Source organism: Rattus norvegicus, chromosome 3, assembly GCF_021556685.1.
Source record: "Rattus norvegicus strain SHRSP/BbbUtx chromosome 3, alternate assembly SHRSP_T2T, whole genome shotgun sequence".
Classification (NCBI taxonomy): Eukaryota; Metazoa; Chordata; class Mammalia; order Rodentia; family Muridae; genus Rattus; species Rattus norvegicus.
In genome coordinates, this window is record NC_141536.1 from 149,412,107 (window position 1) to 149,436,957 (window position 24,851).

Sequence of the window (24,851 nt, forward strand, 5' to 3'; positions counted from 1 at the left end):
ACTTCCAAATTTTGTACTGTCAGAGGGAGCATAGAGAAAAAAATGGAATTTTCTATCTTTTAATTTGCTGGACTTTGCCTCTGAAGAAAAATAGTCTAAAGACTAAGAACGGCAGCTCTGTTGTGTTCATTCCTAGCCTTACTGGCCTATGGCCAATATGATCAAGTAGCTATGCGCATATACACTTTCTTTCTGGGTTTGGATTTTGTATGTACTCACTGATCTCAAAGTCTTGATAAACATGAGATTATATTAGGACAGCTTCAACACACACTATTCCTTTTGTTGTTACAAGAATCAGGGGATTTAAAACGGTATGACATATATCAGTGTGGTGTTTTAAAGCTACATTCCTGAAACTGGAGTCTGACTTCTGGAATTACACGTTAGACAGGCTTACCCCCAGGCATTATGCACAGAGGGTCCTAGATCTAGCTGCCTCCCCACACACTATTGGAGGTTGTGGTTAAGAAACTCTGAAGACAATCTATCACCTGGGGCTAACCCATGTACCTCTAGCTATTAGCCTTCCTTGTCCCCTTTACCCAGTGACCAGTTAGTTTAACATGCTTTCTTGCACTGGCTATTATGTTACCTTTTTTGGGCTTCCTTGTTGATGAGGTCCATGTCTGAAGTTCTCCTGAACACCTCCTCCTGAACCCAGTATCCTTGGTTACCTGGGCCTAGGATTTCAGGTCTGCACAGCTCCTTGCGGTTGCAGCGCTGGTAAATAGTGACCAGACGCCTTAGTCGAGCAGTGAGGGCAGAGGAAACTGGCCAGGGTGATTTGTCTGGGTCGGAGCCATCCTGGGCTTCAAACATCAGTGAGGACATTAGTATTTACACATGCAAATGCAACAAGAGGGTCTTTCCTTGTTTGTTTAAATACAAAGAAAACAGGCGTAGTAACTTAAAACAGCTGCTTTAATGTCAGTCAGGAGTGAGGCTAGTGGGAAAGGCAACCCTTTGCTTTAAAAACAGCTTTACATTGTGGTCAGTGCCCTTCTTGCTTAAATACACCTCTTTCTGGAGGGCAGAATCACTCTACAGAAAGGAAAGAGCAAAATTCTGTCGCCTTCTTCACAGTCATGGTTTCTATGCAGCTGACCTTTCCAACTACCAAAGCTCCAGTCCAGTTTGAGCTGAGGTACAATCACTGCACATCAGTGAGACCACAGTGCCTTCTTTACTGGTCAGGTGCTGTTCTGAGGACAGCACTTGTTTACTTTCGCATCTGGTATTAAGTGGAGGAACTCAGAGACATGTGTCACTCTAGGGAAGCTTGATACAGGTCAACTTACTTTTAAGTCTCCTTAAAGATAGCACCGATTTATATAAACTGATATAAACTGCACAGGAACTACAAACTGGGGCCTTACTTTGCCTGCAGGACACAGTCTCACCTGCCTGGCTGTCATCCTTCTTTTCACCAAAAATGCCATCACTTCCATCACTGGGACTCGCCTAGGGATAAATGAAGCCATTGCATCAGCGAAACTGCAGCCCAGAAGAAACCACTGAGAAAGGCCCTGCTGCAAGGACAATGCATGCACAGAGAGGCCTGTGGACATCATAAGACCCAGACAGGCCTCAGAACATGGCTCACTTATGCAATTCCTCTCACATGCCCTCCCCCAGAGCGTCTTCCCACAGAGAATCAGGTTAAGGGATGGGAACTCAATTTCATTTTATAGGCACCATTTCTGTTTTTAGTTGTGAATTTAAATATGTTTTGCCACCACCACTGGCAATTTAATACTGCCATCTCACAAAGAAAATTTTGGTTTTTCACTGTGAAAAGGGGTCAATTACTGTTCATTACGGACATGGACACTTTTTTTTTTTTATTATACAAAACATGACTGCTCCAGACATGAGCCCCAGTGGTGTAAAACCCCAGGAACTTAAAATTAAGATCTGAAGCTCCAAACAAACCTGGAGGAAGAGCAGAAGCACAAAATTCATCATGTCAGTGCATTAACAAAAGTGGCCGAGCAGACTGCTTCATTAGCTCTATCCTGTCTCAAAGCAAAACTTCACAAACGTTCTTTTCAGATGATGATTTGGGACTGGAAAAGGAGATACCCAAGATAAGCCTGTTCTACTTGGAAGAGGGTAGGAAACAGGAAGACTGTGGTGGTGAGTGGCGTGGCCCTGTCTAGGCTGTTCACTAGTGGGGTTTATTGAAAGCTCTTGCTCGCTCCTGGGCAGGAGACAGGTGCTCTGACACAGTGAAGGTGGTTAGAAACATACAGCCTGCAAGAATCAAAACTCAAAACATTTTTAAGGCCCTGAAGCCATGCTTGGATCCAGGAGCGAAAAACCCTAGAGAGAGAGTAGAGAGAATGCAGAGAAAGAAGTCTATTTTCTGAATACATTACTTCTCCTGTGTAGAATAATGGGGGTGGCGGCGCATGACCCTTCACATGGCTCCTCTGGTTATCACAACTGTCTCTGGGGACAGAACTATCACTATTTGTGTCTCGCAGATCCAGAAAACTGCCCAGGAGGCTTGGTGAGCCGCTCAGGATCTCAGGCTAAAACATGGGCTTCGAACACAAGTAGTCTGACTTAAGGACCAAGTTGAAAGGTACCAAGAGAGTTCCAGATAAGATTGGCTTTGGAGAGTGAAAAGACACTTAGAACTGGGGAGCCCTAGCTAAGCTGCCTTCTACTGTCCAGAACTATCTCCTGCTATTTAACAGAGCAGAAACCTGAGGATAATCTATGTTGCCATTTTGAAAGGGCATCAGAAAGTGCCACCTCATCCTACTCCTCAGTAAAACAAAAAACCCTACTACATCTTAGGTCTTCCAGCCAAAAAGATCCGTTTTAGATGTGGCTAGACCATCTGTGAGGTATTTTGAACGCTGACATTTTAAGTACAGATACTGGCAGGGGAAAATACTCTTCAGCAGATAAAGAAAGCATGGGTGGTAGAGTGCACCAGCCTATGAAGCAGAGCGACAGGTTCCCTCTCAAGCCATAATGGCAGCTGACAAGGGCTCGCCTACAGCTATGGCTCCCAGTGTGGTGTGAGGCTAGCACAGTCTTCTTCTCCAGTCTATCTATCTGGCAGTTTCTGCTGGGACATTTAGTAAATGTGAGTCATCCTTGAGTAAACACTCATGGAGGAAAATTCTTGGTACTAATAAGTGCTTTTTCTGTATCCCATCTTTTGTAAAGCATTTCTCCTCAACAGAATGACAGAACATGGCCAAGTAACCCAATGAATGTGAGTTTGATGCACAGGAAGCGACAGTTGTTGGCACAGAGAAAGACTCACAGCTGAGCTCACAGTCTAACATGGAACACCAGTTTCTGCTTACATAGGGAAGACATCTTCATCTTAGAAATATGAGTTGGGGGCTGGGGATTTAGCTCAGTGGTAGAGCGCTTGCCTAGGAAGCGCAAGGCCCTGGGTTCGGTCCCCAGCTCCGAAAAAAAGAACCAAAAAAAAAAAAAAAAAAAAAGAAATATGAGTTGACTTCAGGTAAGGGACCAAGAGTGCTGATGACAGGGGACAGACAGAACACAATTTCTCCATCCTGAGATCAAAAGCCTCTGTTCTTTGGCTTTGGGCAAGACGCTTCCTTCTCTCTAAGATGTGCTTGTTCTTTTTGCAGATGGAGAAAGTGCTATCCAGCTTATTACAGGGTGGTTGTGGAGCATGATTAATCTACATGCAGGCACAAAGCATTGACAGCCAGTGGCTGGGAGAGGGGATGTAACGAGCAGGACTTAGCATTGCTCCTTTCCCTGGAACACATGCTCTTATGCGGACTCCCAAGAACCACCACCAGCAGCAACAGCACCACTGAGGCTACGGAGTCTCGGGAAAAGGCTGCATAGGCTGTAGTCAGTACTGCCTAAGAATTTTTAAAAATTTACTGTTAACAATGTTTGAAGTTGGAGAATGTGTGGAGTGGGGAAACTGTTACGGTAGTCATCAGTGGTGAAGAGGAGACTCAGACTCAGAGGTGGCTGCTGAGGCGCTGGTACCCCCTATGCAGCAGGTGAACGCACACACCGTGTGCCCGCCCTCCAAAGCACTGCCAGCATCTGAGAGTGGCCCGGCTGTGTGCATGACTCTTCCCTCCTGAGGACTGAGTACATATCCTTACTCAAAACTAGAAGGCCCAGTCCCTTCTGCTCAGGGCTGCTCCTCCAGGATTTTGTCTTGGTTGAGGTGGCAGCAGCAGTGCAGACTTGGATCTGCAGACTCAGGATTTCTCCTATGCCTTTACCAAATCCAAGTGTCAACACAGCTGTTGGCCAAATAACAAGTACCCGGTAAATGCTAGACTTCAGGACTATACAAGTGGAAGAATCAGAAGCGTTAGCCCCGGGGACTCTGTCTGGTGGGTAAGAGGGAAAGACAAGCAGTGGCTGTGCACACAGTCCCGTAAGCAACATAGAACATCAACTAGGGACTGCTGGGACAGGTCTAAGAGGTGACTCTTGAGCTTAAGAGGAAGAAAGGAGTCTGCAGAACGCAAGGTCTCTGTCTACAGCCAACAAGAGGTCTGAAATAGAGTCAAAAAGACCCTGCTGGTGTTTTCATTTTGCAAGAAAGGAAGGGTCAAGCATCTGACCTTTGTATAAGCTTTGTGTGCAAAGTAGATATAAAAACAATTGGCATCAAGCTCGGGTGTCTATCACAGAGCCTGCAAGATCTGGAGGAATGTGAGCAGACAAGAGATTCTGCCTGTGTCCTTCGGTTTGGTTAGGACTTATGCAGCTGACTGAGACTATGTGCTCTAATTCCGTACAAAGAGGAAAGAATGATGCCTGTTTGTAGGTATGAACAAAATTTACATACAAATAATACTGAGTTTAGATTATCTTCAACCCTTTAACCCACAAGAAATGGGTTCTTGTTTGGTTCCTGACTAAAGGTTCCTTACAGTAGGATTTGACCAGTTACGTCATAAAATTCCCTTATAAGTTTTTCCCCTCCTAATCCCTCATCTCCTATTGGCCACAATGTCATCCTATTATGGCTTTACTATTTTAGAAAGTACCCAAGACGCAGCCTAGATATGGGCCATGGGAACTGCAGCACAGCACAGACAGTACCTGCCACAAGGTACCGTGGTAACAAAAGCTGTTTCATTACTTGTTGTTATCTTTGTTGACAGAGATGCTAACCTTCCCAATATGCATACAGGTATGATAAACACGGTTGACAATTCTGGGTTTGTGACCATTCGAAACACAAACACTCTTAAAACTGTGTGTGCTTCATAAAACCCAACTTCTGAACCTTGTACCTTGTAGCTGGTAACTTTGCTGATTAAAAGCATCACAGACGTTAGGACAGAGAGAGGGCATGAGGAGCAGACATTGTCACTCCCACAGCCCCTCCCAACCTTGAAACTCTGAATGTCATGTTAAAGAGAATGACTAATGTGCACTCTTGAAGGTCAGAGTAGCAAGGAGCTGGAGATGATTTATGATAAGAAATAAAAACAAATTCGGGTCTAGACATAACAGGTCTGCTGGTCCCATGAAGTCAAAGCTGCTGTGGTTGCCTGAATACAATCAAGCCAGTCAACATTCTAACAGAATGGGGCTGGGGGTGGAGAGTAGGAGGGAGGGAAAGAGGGAGGGAGGGAGGGAGGGAGGGAGGGAAGGGAGGGGAGGGGAGGGGAGAGAGAGAGAGAGAGAGAGAGAGAGAGAGAGAGAGAGAGAGAGTGTGTGAGAGTGTGTGTGAGTGTGTCTGGGAGTACACGCTCAGCACTTTGAGCAGTAGTAATAACACCACTTTCCCACATGGGACATCAACTTTTCAAGGACTTATTTTCCTGTCCTGTAAAGGCTTGAGACACAGTGAATTGAAGCAAATCAGAAAACAAAAAGCTGAGAGAGAATGTATGCAAATAGTAAAGAACAGAACAGACTATCACTGTGTGATCAGGAGAGTGGAGACTCTGGCTAAGTAGAATCACCAAAGGATAGTGCTGTGCAAACTTCTGATATCAGGATCCATGGCACTTGCCAGACTCATGTGCTCTACTGCTCAAAGACAGAGGCTGCTCAAATGGCACCGGGGCTCAGGCAAGGCCTTCAGCTCCTGGGGTATGCACACATACCTGGTAAGCATTCAAGACAATCTCTATCAGAAAACAGGAACCCATTTCACAAACTTGTATGACCTGACTGGAAAACTAGAAAAAGATCTTCCACAGTGTGCACACAGACCATGTTTCACTGGTGCATATGTGAAAAGTCTTACATAAAGCATCATTAAGAGCCTGGGGAGATGGGTCAGTGTGCATAAGTGTGAAGACTCCAGTTTGTATGTGGCTCTGTCTATCATCCCAGTCTCAGGAGAGGGATACCCTAGAACAAACTGGTTAGAGAGACTAGCCATACCAGTGAGGTCATACCACACTAGCCATTGAGTGAGGAGACCCTGTCTTACCGAATATGAAAAAAAGAACAATTAAGAATGATTCTGGACACTAACCCTGTGCTCTACATCCATAGATGCTCCTTCACTCTGGAAAAAAATGTATGTGTGATGCACTGCATGTGTGTGTGCTGCATATACGTAACATACCCTCACAAATAAAAGGGAAGCAAAAAAAAAAGTATTATCAAATAGATTCGGTAATACATAAGTAATCCGTACTTCAGTATAGTTATTATCTATATCTGTATCTCAGTATCATGACCATCAGAGCTTATAGTAGAGCTATATGTTCGGTTCAATATTTGTCAACTAATCATGGTAGCTCATGTTATTGACAGGCCAAATAAGAAAAAACAAACAAACAAATAGACAAAAACCAAAAGACCACTTTTATCTAATGGGAAAATAGCATATGACAAAATTCAACATCTATTTATGATAAAAACTCAGGAACTAGAATTATGAAAATGCCTTTTGTTTTTGATAAAGGTCTATAAAAATGATCTATAATTAGTATTATTTTTATAAGAATTAAAACTATGTACTTTCTGTATGTTCATGTATGTTTTGCCTACATGTATGTATGTGGACAGTATGAGTGCCTGGTCCCTAGAACTGGAGCTATGCATCGTTATGAGCCACCGTGTGGATGCTGGGACTGGAACCCACATCTTCTGAGATCAGGTACTCGGAAACGAGGAGCTGCCTCTTCAACCCCTAATTAATATTATTCTAATGATAAGTGTCTAACTCCTAGTGGCTACAACAAGGGTATTTATTCCACCAATATCACTCAATAAAGTGCTAAAAGTTTCAGCCGGTACCATAATCCAAAAAAAGGAAACAAGTTTTAAATTTAGACCAGAGGAAGAATTTTAACTTTGTATTTGCAGATGACAGTGACGACGACATGACAATGACAACAACAACAACAACAACAACAACAATAACAACAACAACAACATCATCATCATCATCCAAAGAAATCCATGAAAAATGGCCTAGAATGGTTAAACAAGTCTGAAACAAGTGAAGGGTGCGGGGCATGTGTAAAATACACACTGGGTTTCTGCACACAGTAAGGAACAAGGGAAAGGAAGTGAGATCACAGCAGCACTCACAATCACTCCCAAGAAGAAACAATGAGATGAATTCACAAATGCACAGAGCTTTCATGCTGATGAAAGAGACAGAGGGTGAAATAAAGAAATGGGGACAGTCAGCAGCATCTTACAATTATAACTCTTATTGATAAAAAAGGTTTAATGTAACTCTTACTAAAATTGAGCAAGTCCCTGAAAATACAGAAATTTTATATTAACTAAATACTTATTTAGTGAGTGTGTCCATGTGGAAGTCAGGGGACAACTTGCAGGAGTCAGCTCTCTGTTATGTGGTCCCAGGAGATGAGCTGAGGCGTGCACCGGTGCCCTCACCTGCTGAGCCTGTCACCTGTCTACATAATTTACACGAAACCTTTACAGTTACACAGAAAGGCACAGAGTAAGTAAAGGTCAAATAATTTTGAAAAAGAAAGCATGGAAAGGAATAAGCCAGTTCCACTTTAAGACTTAAGACATGGCCACAATTTAGACTAAGTTCTACTCCCGGCAACGGAGCCTCACAAACAGGACAAGTACATTTTTTCAAAGGTGCAAAAGTAATTTGATGAGGTATTTATGGATCAACAGGTTGAAGAACCTTGATCTAATTTTCGTTATTTAAATATCTACAAACCACCTATCTGAGAAAAGGAGGAGGATCTGGCCAGGCAATGGTTGTGCACACCTTTAATCCCAGCACTCAGGAGACAGAGGCAGAGGATCTCTAACTTCAACATCAGCCTGCTCTACACAGTGAGTTCCAGGACAGCCAGGGTTGCACAGAGAAACCCTGTCTCAAAAAAAAAAAAAAAAAAAAAATCAAAAATCAAAAAACAACAACAAAAACCCAGGACTCGCATCTGGAATCTTTCACAACCTCTAGGACAGCACAATGAAAGTAAAGGACATCCGAGAACTTGTACTGCGCGGAGCTCAGAGATGTGGCCCAGAGCAGCACGGCAGGTCACCACAGGGAGGCACTGCAGGTCACCACAGGGAGGCACTGCAGGTCACCACAGGCAGGCACTGCAGGTCACCACAGGGAGGCACTGCAGGTCACCACAGGCAGGCACTGCAGGTCACCACAGGCAGGCACTGCAGGTCACCACAGGGAGGCACTGCAGGTCACCACAGGCAGGCACTGCAGGTCACCACAGGGAGGCACTGCAGGTCACCACAGGGAGGCACTGCAGGTCACCACAGGCAGGCACTGCAGGTCACCACAGGCAGGCACTACAGGTCACCACAGGGAGGCACTGCAGGTCACCACAGGGAGGCACTGCTGCACACAGCAGGTGGAGCCACAGAAAACAGTGACAACATAGATGCAGGAAGCATAGAGAGCAGATCACTTAATTACTGCCAATGGGTAGGAGAAAAAAAAAAAAAAAAAAAAAGAAGGAGGCACAGCTACCCCAAAACAGAAAACAAAGGTACATTATATGAACAATGCCATATCCCTGCTATGGAGTAACATTCAGCAACCATTCCTGTCCCCAACTTAAAACAAAAGCCAAAAAGGAACCAACTACAGTTGGAACAGACAGTCACCTGCATAGATTTTAAGATTATGATAAATGAAAAAAAAAATCTGTCAAAGGTTCATACCACGTGATTCCATTCTTAAAATGACAAAGTTTCGAAAATGGAGAAAAGATCAATCATGTGGTGGAAGGGGCAAACAAACGGTTATGAGGTAGATACAAGACTTGTGTAATCACTGAAATGTTCTGACCTTGACTCCATCAGTGTCCCCATCCTGAATATTAAATGACTTAACCTGATCTTACTCCGGGGAACCTTGGTACAGGGTACACAGGGTTTCTCTGTACTGTGTTTTACAACTATATCTTAAGCTGCAGCTATCTGAAAAAATGTTTTAGAATACAAACGCAGTTTAGTTTATATGCTTTGAATTTCCGTAATAAAGGGTGATACAAAGTAAGAGCAGCAGTGCCATCCCACTCCCCACATGATGGCGTCTCTCTGTCGGCATGAAGAGCATGCAGTGCCGGTGCAGCACATCTGACTCACCGTTTGCTTCTGGAGACCATCTACCTTGTCCTCAGCACTGTCTTCTTTATCTATGTTGCCTCTAAATAAAAGTAATTATACACCACTTAGGAGTTTTGTTACTACCAGGGTGCTTGTAAAGAGGCCCTCCAGATCTAAAGGGAAGGCTAGGAGGTGTTTCTCACAGGCACTCAAACTCAAAAGATTTTTCCTTTTCTTTTCAGACAACGTTAGAGATACTAAGAACAAGAAAAACTACCACCCAAGACTGTTATCATGTAGGTGGGTAAGGACTTCCATTCACCTGAGACCTCACATGTATGAGGCTGCAGCCCCGTGATCTACTCAGGCACACTCTGAGGTTGACCATTCAACAACACTATCACTGAAAAAGTAAGTACAGCCCATCAAGAGCTGTCAGCACATACACCCGAAAGAGAACAACTCTAGTACAGCCTGACCTTGTGCTAATCGAGTGTCCACCCCAAAGCACAGAGACTCCTCCCACAAGGTCCTTTCTAGGAAGACAACTCTAGTGCTGAGAAGGAAGGTAAATCGTCCCCTCGGATTCCACACTGTGACTTGGTTCACTGTTTCCTGTCTCCTGGGAGCTTAATTACTGCTGATGCCTGTCCTTCACGATTCGTGAAGCGTCAGCTCCTTTGCTCCTACCTACCTTAGGTGCTTCATGGGAGTCACCACAAATATAAAAGCTTTGAGCTACACGCAGCACCTGAACCAGAAAGTGTTTTTCCTGAATCAGTTAATTTAACTAACACCAGGATGACTAACCACACTAGGCCTTTGTCAACATCTCCAGATATACTTTTATCCTGACCACAGAAAATGCCTTTGGGGCAGAGAGCATCATGACAGCTAAACGGTTCACCAGGGGTTATTGGCAATGCCATACTCTCATGGCTAGGTCTCTGGTCAAAGCTGACAGTACACATCTAAGAGACAAATTCTACTTTCTAAACATCTTTATATCTTGTAGATCTATAGGTTTTAGCTGTTAACTTTTGTTTTCCTGATAAGTCACACATTTGGAGATTATGCCAACAATAAATCAAAGTCAGGCAAAGAGAATGAGTCATGTGTTTTGTGTACTACCCTCCACTATGCTAAACTATGACAACCTGAGGCAGCGACTCGTGACTCTGCCTTGCTCGGGGGGGGGGGGGGGGGGGTTGTATGACCCTGAAATAAAAACAGCAATCAGCAGAGGAACTCTATGATCAGGAAGGCTTGCTGTGCCTGTGGGACTTTTTGCTAGGGGGAAGAGATTTAAATTCCCCTGAAAGCCCTCTGACCAGAATAAGATGACTATGGTTAACAAGCTTGGCAGGATAATCAGCCCGGGCAATCCATGAAGGACAGGAATTGAGATTTGGTCCAAAGAACACGTCTGAGGCACAGTAGGATGGAGCCTCAGCTGTTTGAAGGACATGGTCACATCAGGCTTAAGAGATGTTGGACATTGAGGTAAACTGGTGGTTTGAGTGAGAAACGTCCCCACAGACTCACAGCTCTGGATCCTTGGTCGCCAGTGTGAGAGCTTATGAAGCCTTTAAGAGGTAGAGCCTTGCTGTAGAAGAAGTACATCACTAAGGATAGGCTTTGAGGATTCATAGCAGGGTTCTACTTCCTGTAGCCATGAAATGTCATCAAGCAGCTTCCTGCTCCTGCTGCTAATCCTTTCCCCTTGACTACAGACCCCCCTTTGCAATACTAAGACAGAATAAACTGTAATGCTCTTGGTCAGTACTTCGTCACAGCAACAGAGAGCATGAATACATAATGGTACAGAGCCCTGGATGTACGTGGACTAGGACACGAGTTGGTGGCAAGGCAAGTGACATCAGAGTGGGCCTATGTGGCTTCTCACCTTTCAGGAATGTCTGAGGTTCCATCTGTAACACCCTGCTCTGCAGAAAGGGACTTCTCATCAGGCATGCCGACTTTCTCCAGGAAACAGAGTGCTGGGTCAGCCCGCATGGCATTGTACCTCTCATAACCTGAGCAGGCAATGACAACTGTCAGAAGTCAGGTCTGTCCCTGGTCTGAGACATTCACTGTTTCCCTTACTTAGTAAAAACCAAGAAAAAACAAACTTAAATTCAGGTAAACAGCGTGTTTGTGAACAGGCAGAAGGCAGACGGTTCTTACTGGTTTGCTGCTCTGTACAGCACTGGGAAGCACAGAGGTTACTTTTACCACCTCTTCCTCCTAGTCCACCACTCGGATACCGTTAGTCCCAAATGGGCTTGTTTCCAGACCAGCCCACTCTATCTCGTGAGTCAGAGAAGGGAGATGAATACGATGGATGGAAGTGCTGAACTGTGAACTGGACCGTGGTGACGGTTTGCTGGACTACTAGACTTGGCCTGGTGTTATAAACCCAGTATCACAAAATCCTAACACATACTTGCCAGGGCTTTGGACTGGTTCCTCATCACGTATAAGGTAAACAAAAGGAATATTCTGACCCCGAAGAAGAACTTTAAAGACAACGAAACGATGAAGAAATGCTTCATGTGTTTGCATGTGAAAGCCAGAAGCTGGTGTTAATCTTCCTCTATTGCTCTCCTTAATTTTTCAGACCAGGTCGTGCTGAACTCAATGACTGCTTAGTGTGGCTCACCAGCGAGCTCAGGTCATCTGTCTCTGTGCTTTCCGCAGTTCCCAGTGTTAAAGCTTCAGGTGCCACCATGCCCCACTTTTATGTGGGTGCTGGGGCTACAAATTTAGGTTCTTGTGCTTACATGTCAGGCGCTTTCCAGATCAGCCACCTCCATAGTTCCCCAAAATTGTACTTTAAAGCAGGAGGATGTCTGGTGTTTTGCTGTATCTAACAGAATCTTTTTTTTTTTTTTTGGTGGGGTAGAGTTGGGGGTGAGAAGATGCAGGGTCTCCTGAAGGTAGTATAGAATATAATGTAATCTTATAAGACAAGGCTTGTCCAAGTTAAGGACCAAATCTATGGTCATACCAAACTTCTAGACCTAACTTACACTCCTATTGTCATGACCAACAAACCACAATGGGCTGTACTCCCTAGAAACTGTAATCCTTTTTCCCAAGATGCTTTCTGTCAGGGTATTCTACTGGAACAAGAGAAGAGTCACTAATACAGTTGGAAAGAGTGCTTGCTGTGAGAGCATGAAGACACGAATCCAGGTCCTTGACATCCACGTAACGAAGGATGGCTATGTGTGCTGCCTATAACCTCAGCGCTGGGTAAGGGGAAACAGGAAGCTCCTTGGGGCTTCTGGTCATTTAGCCTTGATGTAAAATGATGAGTTCCTGGTCTAGTGACAGAAACTGTCTCAAGTGACTAGGAGCAGAGTGACAGAGAAGGTACCCAACATCTGTGTCTGGCTGTCACAAGCACACAAGTGTGCATATCTGACAACCTTATCCCCAGTGAACAAGATGGACACAGCCCCACACTAAGTACAACCAGGCAAGAGAGGAGGATAAAATATCGAGCTCATTCTTTGTGACCACAGCTGCCCTTTTGAAGTCTGTTAGTAAGATATTACGGAATTCTTATGAGCCACACACTCATCTGGTCAGAACTGTCACAATCAGACAATGGAACAGTTGGGCATTTGCAGGAGTATGTATGTAGAGCCTACATTGTATGTATGTATAGTCTACATTGCTTGAGGGGGATGGGATGGGGGAGTTTGTGGAGGGGTAACCGGGAAGGGATATATCATTTGAAATGTAAATGACTACCTCTTATATCAAATATTATGCTAAATTCTATATTTCTTACAAGATGCACACTTAAACAATTATTTCCTATACATATTAAAACAGAAGAATAAGCTTTCTGGGTAACTGGTCTGGAAGATCAGTTTCTTAAAGACATACCGTGCTTGAACACACCAATGAGAAGGGACTTATCAGCTTCAGCATCCCACCAATCTACTGGGATCTCCACATAGTCAATGTCGGGCAGAAGGACATCCAGCTCTCTGTGGAGAGAAGAGTGTGGTCTCAAGTACCCTTTCCATCCAGATGGAGCACAAAAGCTACTGAGCCTTGTGTGGAGCCACATCCCTGGCCAAATGCTTAGTAACAGTGAAGACAATCCAGAAGGCTGCAGCTAGTGTCTCTCACTGCTCACGAAGCGGTTTGATTCCAGGACTCCTCTTGAGACCCAGAAAAATCTACCCTCAGGTGACTCTGTGTAAAGTAGTTTTGTGTATTAAAGTGGTTTTGATATGTATCTTTAGTTAAGAACCAGAACAAAAGTCTTCGATATACTGGTCATGGAAAGGCAACATCTCCCCCAAATGACAGAACTACATGACATGACTGAATCCTTAAAATAATATTCTCTAAATTATCTTGCCCCAGGGTTTACATTGGTGAAATCTCAGGTATAAAGAGGGCCTTTCAGAAACTAAGCGGTTCGTTAGGTCAGAACTAACATGCATAGCAGTGCTCCTGGTCAGAAGCTCAGGGGCACATGCCAAGGCTTGCAAGCCTGTTACCACCAGCCCCACTGGACCTGTCTGTGTCACGAGGAGCGCAGGATTTTCTTCACTTGAGTCTTTCCAAAGGTTTTGGGGTTTGGATGGAAGACCACCTACATCTGTAGCATTTGACAACTGCCCGCCAGGATTTCTGTGACTGATGTGTATGAAGTTAGTGTTCTGTGGCCCCAGCTTTTCAGAAACTGCTTTACTGCACAGTGCCTCTGGAGAAATGACCTTTTTGGGATGAGTGTCATTTATACATTAAGCCTAAGCAGGACCTGTAACTGACCGAGAAGAGAGTAGAGGTCTTTCTTTTCTATTTACCTGCTTGCTATCTGGGTAGCTGCCTTGGGCAGGGCGGAAATGTGGGTCTCCTGACACAAGAGGCTGGATCTGGTCAATCTACCAGCAGGCAATTTACATAAATTATTAAACTCTGATAACTATATGGTTAATGTTTTACCTGGCAGGAGTTCCCTCAAAGGCTTTATCAGCTGCTTCTCCTAATATTTCAGCTTTTAGGTAGTACAGCATCCGGACTCTCAAAAGCACCCTATGAAAGAACACATTAATACGATACTCTGGAACCTAAGACTCAGAACACATCACCAAATTAAGACAGGAAAATTAATAAGCAGAAGCAGAGGGAGGATGTCCTGACTGGTTCTTAGAAGTCAGGTGCTCTCTGTGGGTATCCCAGAAACCTAGACTGTTTGAGCCGGGGTAACTTTGGGAAACAGGAGACAGACTCACTTGTTACAGTGCTGCTTGAGGTGTTTTTTGTACCCATCATCATGTAAGACCACCTCGGGATTGCAAGTGGCCAACCAGTCTGCAGTCTTCAGTTCTGGGAGCAACAGCTGGTTTTTCGTCTTTTTTCCTTTCCTCCCTCTGGGGACTGGGGCAGACAAGCCTGAAATGGAGAGATAGTGAGGCATCTGGATGAGCCAAAAGGGCTTCAACATGGGCATTAAATCTGGGCTGGGTACAGGAATGGCATGGTGGGCTCTGGTGGACACTCTGCCTCAGGTCCACAAAATCCAAGGTGGTCAGGAAGACTTAATGAATGCCCTGGGAGACCCAAGAGAGGAATAACCCAGCCAGTCACTTTTGGTTCTTACGGTCTAGTAGGAAGAAGGCCTGAAGAAGCTTTGACTAAGTACTGAGAAGTATAACAGAAGAATAGGCATGCCAGAAGTGACAAGAACAGAATGGTAAAACATAAAAGGCAGCCACAGAGCTCGAGGAGTGAATCTCCAGTCAGGGGATTCCTGATGGACTCAGGAAACAGAGCAAGAGCACATGTGAGAAATGGTGAGACAACACAGGCACCCAGGAGCAACAGAAGACCTCAGCAGAGCTACTTCTCCTCTTACCTGAGTGGTTCTGGAGGGTCTGAACCTGTCCGTCTTTGGAAGGTGTGATTAGTTCCCAAATAAAACTCTTGATTTTCTCATCTCCTTTGTAATGCTTCACGCAGTATACTAGCAGAGCCCGGCAAATCACCTCCATATCCTTCTCATTCAGGGGCCACTTGAATCGTCCGTGAGTCAGGATGTCCTTCCAGCGGCCCCAGCTGATGGTGAGAATACACAAGTGTTGGAGGAAGTCACTGACACATCCTTCATACAGCAGAAATCAGAGACAAGATATTTCTCATCCTCTTACAGGTGTCTATCAGTTACCCCCAAAGCTTTGTCTTGAAAGGTCTAAGGACTTTATGACTACAGTGCCCCACTCGTCACTAAGGTCACAGACACTGGTTCACATGGCGTCTAGACTGTTAAGTAATACTGGTGGCAGAGAGTAAGTCTGGAACTGAGAAAGTGCAGTTGGAGTGACCACTGCATAACTGCAGTATTCACTGCCCTGACTCCTTACAAGGCATTCCTGGGTGGGAGGCAGCAAACTGGTAACGAGATGGGCTGTGATGTGTTTAAGCAGATCCTAGTAATGGCCATACTACAGCATCAAGTGTGAGAGGAATTTTGGGTACAAAGCACAGCTTTCTTTTGCTCCAGCAGATGCCATTAGCTGGTGTCCAGAGGAGCTAGACGCTCACAGCACAAATCCTAAGGATTTAACAAGACCGTGGGGGATGACAGCACCCACTTCCCCCTAAGCAGAGCCAGTACCTACCCAAAGGTGAGCAGGTTCTTCTCTACTCGGAAGCACTCAGCGCGGAGGTAGCGCCTGGCTTTGTCACTGAGGCGCCTGGACCGTGTGGGCCTTTCATCCGAGTCACTGTCTAACTCTGAGAACTCCATAAGCTCATCCTCCTCAAATGAGTTGTAGTGTTTGGTCTGTTTCCTCACCCGTGGCCGGTCAATCACTAAGCTTTCCTGGAAATGGAGAAGACTGTGGGGAGGAGGCCCTCTTGTCTTTATTCCTTACCACAGCGCACAAGCACCCCACTGTCATCCATTCCTCAGGAACATCTGAGGAAGAACCAGCCCGTGTCAGCCTCTGGCAGAGGAAGCCATGGATCCCAGGTCACTCTGCCTCACCCAACCTTTCAGATGGATTCAGTCAGAACTTCAGTCAAGCTCTGAACCTTCCGAATACTCAGAGACGGGATAACAGATGCTAAAACTAGCTTTCTTAAGTCTAACCAAATTTTCTAATTTTCCTACCTCTCCTCGCCCCTTTAAGGAATCTTCTGCCTCCCTATTGAGCAGGAAGAAGCTGTGGAGAGGCCTCAGCCCAGTTCCCGGGGTGGAGTGTTTGGTGATGGGGTAGATAAGTTGTCACTGTAGGGGTAATGTGGGAATGGTCATAATTCTGAACAGGGAGGAAGTAAGTGGAATGGGTTGTGTAGCTAAAATCTTAAACCTTTATAATTGATGTAAAGTTGAAGTTATAATTTCTTATATTGGTATGGAATTTATTTTGATACAGATTTAAAGTTTTCTTATATTGATACAAAATTTGAGATTAATCTTGTTACTCTTAGATAGGCACTGTGCCTATGCAACTCATTTAAGAAAACAAGGCATAGACCAGGCCTTCTGTAACTGCCATTAAAAACTGTTTTCAGATGATTAAGTAACACACTTAAGGACCAGATAGCAAACTCATGGTTATGCTAGATTCTGATTTAATTATAAGGTGTTTTTGATATATTTCAGTTAGAAAGCTAAGAGTATTCAAAGTTTAAGATTAACTCCCTCTCTCCCCCTCTCTCTTCAGAAGCATCAGAAATGCACAGAATATGGCATTTAATGTTATTTAGTCATCTGACAAGGAGACAAGTCCGCTCCTGACAGCTCCTCCTTCTTGGTTCAAGGAGGAGACTGAGCACCAGTTGTGCTCAGCCACTAGGCAGAAACTGCCCACTTCATCTGCAGACAAAATACTGTCTGGGGGAAGACACACTACGGGGAAGAGTTGACTGAGAGCTCTGCCGAGGCTGGGTGAGCAGTCCTTCCTAATCCTGCTTTGCAAAGGTCTGTCAGATGATCATGGGCCAGAAGGCTGAAGACCGATGCTCCAACGCCGTAAGGAATTAGGGGCTGTCCAGAGAGTTAGCTGTCGACAACTGTTCAAGTCTGAGAGGCTGTGTTGGGGGCTCCCTCCATACCCCGGTAATGTTTAAGTCGTTCTTCATTTCTGACAGGGTTAAAGGCTAGTTATAGTCTCGTAATCAAACTCAAGTTGTTTAACATTGAGAGAGAGGTTATAGAGTAGAAGACATGGTTTTCAGATGGCGTTACAGTCTAAAAATCTAGACAATCCAGGCATAGAATCATAACTCTTTAAGTTAAGGATGATGGTAGAGTATCTAATTGACAACTCTGATGAACTGCATATCATTTGCATACCATACTGTTAATTTACACGACTGTTCAAGTTATGTCTGGGAGAAGAGTTTTTTTGTTTTTTTTTTTTTTAAATTGGACAAAAAAGGTGAAGTGTAGGGATGGTTCTGAAGATATGGTCCTGTTTCCCAATTGATTCTTGATCTATCAACCATGGGCCAATTTCTAGGGAGAAGGAATAGGTGGAACTTCTAGGTCCCTGCAGGCAAGTACACAGAAGCAAGTAGAGGAGAGAGTTCGCCATGTTTCTGAGGGAGAAAGGTGACTAGCTACGTGAGATCTCTGATGGACTGGCCAAAGGCTGCTCCTACAGGTGGGTGGTTGGGGGTGTTGAGCTGGGATTAAAGGTAACTGAGCAACTTAAGTTGAGGACAGATTTAGGGCGCTGAGCACCCTATTGGGGTGGGCACACCAGCTGCAGGCGTTTAATATTGCCCAGCAATTGAGCCATTAAGACAAGATGAAATTGAACAACTGTGTGTCTGTGTTTTGTATCCGTGGATTCAAGGGAATCTGTGTGGGGGCTGGCAACACAGTCCATTCCTGGAGCACAGCAGGGTGGCAACAGTACACCTGCTGCATGTACGCCAACAGACAGGACAAGCAGAGGGAAGTCTCAGGGACCTGCTCCAACTGTTGTTTCTTAGTCCCCAGTGCTGTCACCATCGTTGGTTGTTTCTGCCATCGTTCTAGCAAGCAAAGACCCCAAAGTGGCAGCCTTCTCTTGTCAGGGAAGCCTGGAGTGGGTGGCCTAGCTGTTCTGCCCAGCATGCAGAGAGCAGTCTGAGCTCTGGAGACAGGACAGGTGAAAGGACTCTTTTGCTCAGCAGCTTTCTGAAGCAAACGCACCCTGCCACATATATTATCTGCCTCCTTTAGATATATCTACTAATGTTTTGCTAAAAGGCAAAATTCCTAGCTCAGGAATCTTATTTCAGTGGCTTCACTGGACATACCAATTGCTTCTTCTCTAGCCCCCGTATATTCTTCTCCTTACTCCTTTTTTGTACACTTCTTCCCAAGGCCAGATGAAACTCCAACACTGGTCAACACAGTCCAGGCAGTCAATTCTAGTGTCACTATGCCTCAGTCACCTACTTACTGTGGAGGACTCCAGCTGCCCTTTGCTGCCTATAGGGTGAGATCTCCACCCACCTACCCAACTGCCTGGCCACAGAGTGGTTCCTTGATGGCACTTCAAGCAGGCAATTATAGGAGCCCAGAATCTTCTTTAAGCAGGAGAAGTAACATTTTTATTCGGAGAAAAGAAGCTGGGTTAAGTAACCATCAATAGTTATGCTAACTACAGAATAGTTATGTGGGTTTTGCTCACTGACAGCTAGATTTTAAGAAGAAACTGTCTTCTAGGTCTGTGGACCACAGAGCTTAACCTACACTTGAGACAACAGAAAGGAGGACTGCATTCATCCTGAAGTGAGGTGATGGGGTCAGGGAGAGAGGAAGGAGAACTAACATTTTCTAGGTATCTCACAGCTAGCCAGCCAGCCAGCGGTGCCAATCATGTTCAGAATGTGACCATGCCTCTGACACTGGGGCATCACTATCTCCTTCCCACTCATCTGGGTAAGCTCAAGAGTGAGCATAAAGCACTGTCTAGTTTTATTCTGGTATCCATGGTCTCTCCCATGTACAGAAATGGGAAAAACCTGACACACTACCAAAAACTACCTTTGTAGCCAAAGTCAGCAAGTGTTTCCTTTTTCCTTCCTTTTGACTGCTAAGAGGTGAGGGTCCTTTTAGAAAAGCATCGAACCTGAAATAAACCAATTATAAGTCCCATCTCTACCTGCATTTACCTAACTTCTTGGGTGTCTAGCAGACTACATATCCCATTAGCCATTGTAACAGTCTAACAGTTGACATCCACTAAGGGCTGTCTGTGCCAGCCATGTTTAAGTGTGCTACCACAGGATTCTGTTTAAGAATCAGGACTTATGAGTCAATACTGGTCTGAGCCACTGAAGCACGGTCCCATGCAATCCCAATGAAGTGTCCAGGAAAAGAATATGCTGTACCTTTTCATTATTTGCTTCAGTGTCTAACTCAGCTATTTTAGCCCATTTCTGCCAAAAATTGGGATCATCCAAGGAAATATCTGTTCTGTTTCCTGAAGCCACAAAACTAGCCTGTGAAAGAGACAAAAGTTAACAAGTTTGGTTTGAACAGAATACAAAACAAATACCAAACCTAATTTCAAATTCACCAGAAACACAAAAGCCATCCATATCAAAACTAAAAACTAACAGCACTTTGAAAATCTTAAATCTTAAAACAATTCATTTTCCTCCTTTTCCTTCCTAAGGAAACCAAAATCACAGGCTCATTTTCTTGAAATATAAAAACTTCAAAGTAAAAAGACAACCCCTTTAGGTAATAGCAATGTATTACCTAGTGTCTAGTATGGTATAAACTAATATTTATTGGCTTGGTTTTTGATACAAAGTATAACCAAGTACATCTAGGCTGGCCTTAAATGTGCAATCCTCCTGCTTTATTAGCATACTGGGAGCTGGACTTAAACTCACTATGTAGTCTAGGCTGGCCTAGAGTCTGTGCTCCTTAGCCTCTCAAGCACTGGGACGAGAGCCATGCACTGTGAAGCTCCACTAAATAGGTGTATAAAAGGTTACCACCTCTCCCCTCACCTTCCCTTCTTTCCTCCCTCCTCTCCCCTCCCCTCCTCTCCTATTAAAGGTAGGGTCCCAAGTGCCTCAGGCTGGCTTTGGACGCACTGTATGGCTAAGGCTGGCTTTGGACTCACTGTATGGCTAAGGATGGACGTTTTATGCTCCTGCTTCCATATTCTCCACTCTGGTGCTGGATTACAGATATACTAAGCTCAGTGTTATGTGGTGCAGAAACTGAATGCAGGGCTTAGTGCAAGCCAGGTAGGTACACTACCAACCGAATTAGATTTCCAGCTACCAGGTCCTAAAGGGTTCAATTTTTGGAGATTTTTTTTTTTTTAACTTTCAGTTTTATAGTGAATAAGTATGTATGTATGTATGTATATATGTATCTGCTTTAAACATGGCATTGGGGTGGTGGGACAAGGCCTTGTAGTGTACAATTTTAATCCCAGTACCTGGGAGGCAGAGAGACAGGTAAACTCTGTGAGGTTGAAACTAGTGAGGGCTAAACAAAGACTACGTCTGAAAAAGAAGTCCCAAACCCAAAACAACCAACAAAACCAGCACTGGAGGCACTGGGCTGGGAAGAGGCCCAGTGGGTAAAGAGGGTGCTTTGCAAGGGTGAGGAGTGGAGTCTGCACCTGCATGACCAACTCTGGCAGGAGTGGCAGCCACCTTACCCCACCACTGAGGAGGCAGACACAAGGCAAGATGGCAGGATTAATTATCTTGAGTCATTCAGTTCCAAGTTTAGGGAGAGATCCTACCTCAGTATAAATAAAGTAGAGAATAATTAAAGTAGACGTCTAATGTCATGCGTGTGCACATGCGTATTTTGAACATGCCACACACATTAAAAGAATGGTACTGGAGGGGCTGGGGATTTAGCTCAGTGGTAGAGTGCTTGCCTAGCAAGCACAAGTCCCTGGATTCGGTCCCAGCTCCGAAAAAAAAAAAAAAAAAAAAGAATGGTACTGGATTGGTATGAGTTGAATGAGATGCAGTTTATCTATATTTCCTCTACCAGGCACAAAATGCCCTTCTGAACAAATCTTGACATGAGATAAGAGACTGATCACAACAGGTCACAAAAGCCCTCATGGGAATTAGCCAATCTGCAGAGGTCTAAACGCAGTGACCTGAACAACAGAGGAAGGAGATCCTCAGCCAAGTGGCTGGGATGTTTTGAAAACCCATCCCTGTGAAGTAAGAATGCCTGCTTGAGTTGAGGAGTGGAATGTGCGGTGGAGAGCTACTCTGATAGCATTAAAAGAAAACTTTACAAAAGCATGAAGATGTCCACTCGACGGTTCTGGAATAGTTCTTGCAAAGAGTAGACAGAAGAAGTACAGACTAGTGTCTACCTGCATGGGGCCACTAGCTTCTCCTCACTACAGTCGGTATCTCTAAGTGTCTACATCATCAAGAGACTGTATTTGGAGGAACAGAAGCTGCATTAATGAGCTGAAAGAAGAAACAGTGCTCCCTTCTCTTCCCAAATGATCACTGGGGTGGGGGGAGGATCACCTACCTTGGCAAAAGTGGAGCCCTTCCCTTCTGACTGGATGGTGATGGTGTGGGTCCGTCTCTGCAGAATCTGGTCTATGTCCTCTTCACAGAACTTGGAGCCTTCATCCTCCTCGTCCATTAAAGCTCCATAAGCACCTTTCCGGAGCAAATCTTCTACTTCCATTTTTGAGAGCTGCTGCACCTGAGCAGGTCACCAAAGTGGAAAATGCACAAGAAAGAACAGCTTCAAATGTGGCCCTCGTGACTCAGGATATAGCTGCTCTACTAACTGCACATGATAGGAAGACAAGACAGAGGACGGTGCCCTGGCTACTATGCAGGGCAGCCAGGCAGGCAATTTTCTATAGGGAGCCCTGGAACAAAGCCTACCACATGAGCCAAATGTCTAACATTCTTCAGGACACTGGTTATCATCAAATGTCATAAGCAATTAAAACTATGCACCATTGGAGAGGATATACGTGACATCTTATTTTAATATTTTAGTTTGAGTTTATGTCTTTAAAGCTTCCAGATGTACCACACGAGCTGAAAAAATGATTTATTCATTATTAAATAAGTACATTTATAATGGAAATGATGTCACTCCTTAACTAAAAAAAGGAGCCTGTGCCAAGTGTGATCTTTCAACCACTTGTTGATAACAGGAAATGGAGTTCAAAACATCCTTTCCTGTTTCTAATTAACAATCTGGTTCTCTTTATTGCAATCACAACAGGGAATTCCATGGCTCCCAGGATGGGCAATTTGGAGTATGATGGTTAGCAACACACGCATAGCTAAGGATATAGAACATCTGCACTAAGGTCTTAGTTCCATTACTGATGTTCTAAACCTAAAGATGAAGGGCTTCGGCATGCTGTTCTGTACTTGACAATGAGTTAAGAATTTTAGCAGTAATTTTAACAGTTGTCATTGTTTTAAGACTGGGTCTTAATGTACCCAGGTGGGCCTTGAAAATTCACGTGTAGCAGAGGCTCGCCTTGACGTCCTGACCATCCTGACCGCCGTCCTGACCGTCTCCACTTCCCATGTGCTGGGATAACAGGCATGTGTTACTATGCCCAGTTAGACAGAGAGGTTAATTATCATACTTTAAGCTAATTTTGTTCATTTATTATTTACTGATCATCACACAATGAACACCTTTGAAATACTGCACATTGTTATCGTCATAGGAACACAGACAACATGGACTCCATCACATTATTAAGGTCAAAGTCAAACTGGAGAGGTGGCTCGGTAGTTAAGAGCACTGACTGCTCTTACAGAGATATGGCTCCCAGCACCTACACAACAACTAACAACTATCTGTCACTCCAGTTCCAGGGGATGGGACACCCTTTCCTGGAATCTGCAGCCACCAAGGCACACATATGGTACACATGCACAGATGCAGACAAGCACTCATACACATGAAATAAACCAAGTAAATCTTAGTAAGAAAAAAGCAGCCTGAAGTCTGGTGTGTGAGATGAGGTAAGGTAACAAATCCACTGTAAAATGTTAGGCCTTTGGCATAACAGCTCTGATGGGTGTGGTTAAACTTTACTTAAATGTTATTGCATACAGAGGAGCCTTAGCACACCCTGGTTCCCAGACTGCCTTTATCCATTTAGAAAATGCAGAGACTGCCTCCAAAACATTCTGTTATGGTGGATTACTTAACTATGCTATGGAGGACAGAGTCAAAATGGTGAAAGGGAACCCAGAAACAGCTTTAAGAAGGAAAAACCTTGACAAGTGCTCCTTTTTGGTTTACTTTTGAGACAGTCTCACTATCTATCCCAAACTGGTCTGACTCCAAGAACCATCTGCCTAGTGTGGGATCAAAGGCACACCCTCCGCAGTGCTCCGGGGCCGGTGCAATGTACTCACTCCATTGGTGCTGCCCTTTCTGTTGATGTCCTGAAGAATAGCCTTGTCCAGGCCCAGCTTCAGGCTGGCCTTGTCAAACATTTCCCGCTCATAGGAGTTTCGAGTGATTAGGCGATATACCTTTACGGCTTTGCTCTGGCCTATACGATGACACCGGGCCTGAGCCTGGGAAGAAGGGTCACACACATTTTGTCACCATATATATACACTCACATTTCACACAGATACAATGACAGAAGCCCCTGTGGGGTGAGTGGTCAACTTTTACAGCTGGTGTCTTGTCATGTTGGGAGCTACTCCTTTCTTTACCAATGGGTTCCCAGACTACTGGGTGGAGAGGCTCACCTCAGGATGCTGCTCTACGTCTGTGAATAATGCCTCAGAGGCAGGCACACTGCTTCTCTTCTATTTTTAAATTTCAAACATTGACAAAAACAGGAAAACATAGTGACTCTTGTGGACAATCTTGCTTCCTTTCTACCACTCCCCATTAATGGTGACGCAGAAAATCCTAAGCAGAATGCTTCTAATCCTTATGTCTTCTAATATGGACGTCTAAAGGTAAAACATAGCACACCACCACTGCTATACTTAAAATCAAGTCTGTTCTTTTCCACCTGCAGCACTAGAAATGGAAAGTTCTGACACATTCGAAGCAAGAGTTCTACCTCTAAACTAAGTACCCCCACAAACGAAATAACTGTTAACCTCAACCAGCCTTCTAGCCTTCGCACTCAGTTTACTGCAGTGTGCTGGCTCTGTCCTCCCACCATGCTCATTGTATCTGGGCTATGTCCCCGAGGGAGTGGGTGCTTTTTGCCCCTTTTATTTCCTCTAAACTGGAATTAGAGCTTACAACTTGATTAGATCAAGATCTGATTTTTGGACAGGCATATCACAGATGGGCTTTCAAATTCCATCCACAAGCACATTTATCTGTGTCTGTT

General features: G+C 44.5%; 1 protein-coding gene across 31 annotated transcripts in view; it reads right to left on the reverse strand.

Moving 5' to 3' along the window:
* The window catches only part of Chd6 (chromodomain helicase DNA binding protein 6), a 161,664-nt gene that overhangs the window by 21,601 nt on the left and 115,212 nt on the right, over positions 1 to 24,851 (reverse strand). For 13 of the 31 annotated variants that reach the window (XR_015683011.1, XR_015683010.1, XR_015683008.1 and 10 more), the window contains 12 exon segments: positions 23,905 to 24,069; positions 22,028 to 22,207; positions 19,882 to 19,992; positions 16,167 to 16,369; positions 15,404 to 15,603; positions 14,781 to 14,940; positions 14,491 to 14,580; positions 13,417 to 13,520; positions 11,423 to 11,552; positions 9,556 to 9,616; positions 1,404 to 1,464; positions 596 to 812 (listed from right to left, as the gene is read on the reverse strand). Coding sequence is in view for 15 of the 31 variants with exons in the window: in NM_001434092.1 (NP_001421021.1) it covers positions 596 to 812; positions 1,404 to 1,464; positions 9,556 to 9,616; positions 11,423 to 11,552; positions 13,417 to 13,520; positions 14,491 to 14,580; positions 14,781 to 14,940; positions 15,404 to 15,603; positions 16,167 to 16,369; positions 19,882 to 19,992; positions 22,028 to 22,207; positions 23,905 to 24,069 (1,682 nt within the window). In the remaining 16 variants the exon portion in view is untranslated. 31 annotated transcript variants of the gene reach the window in all.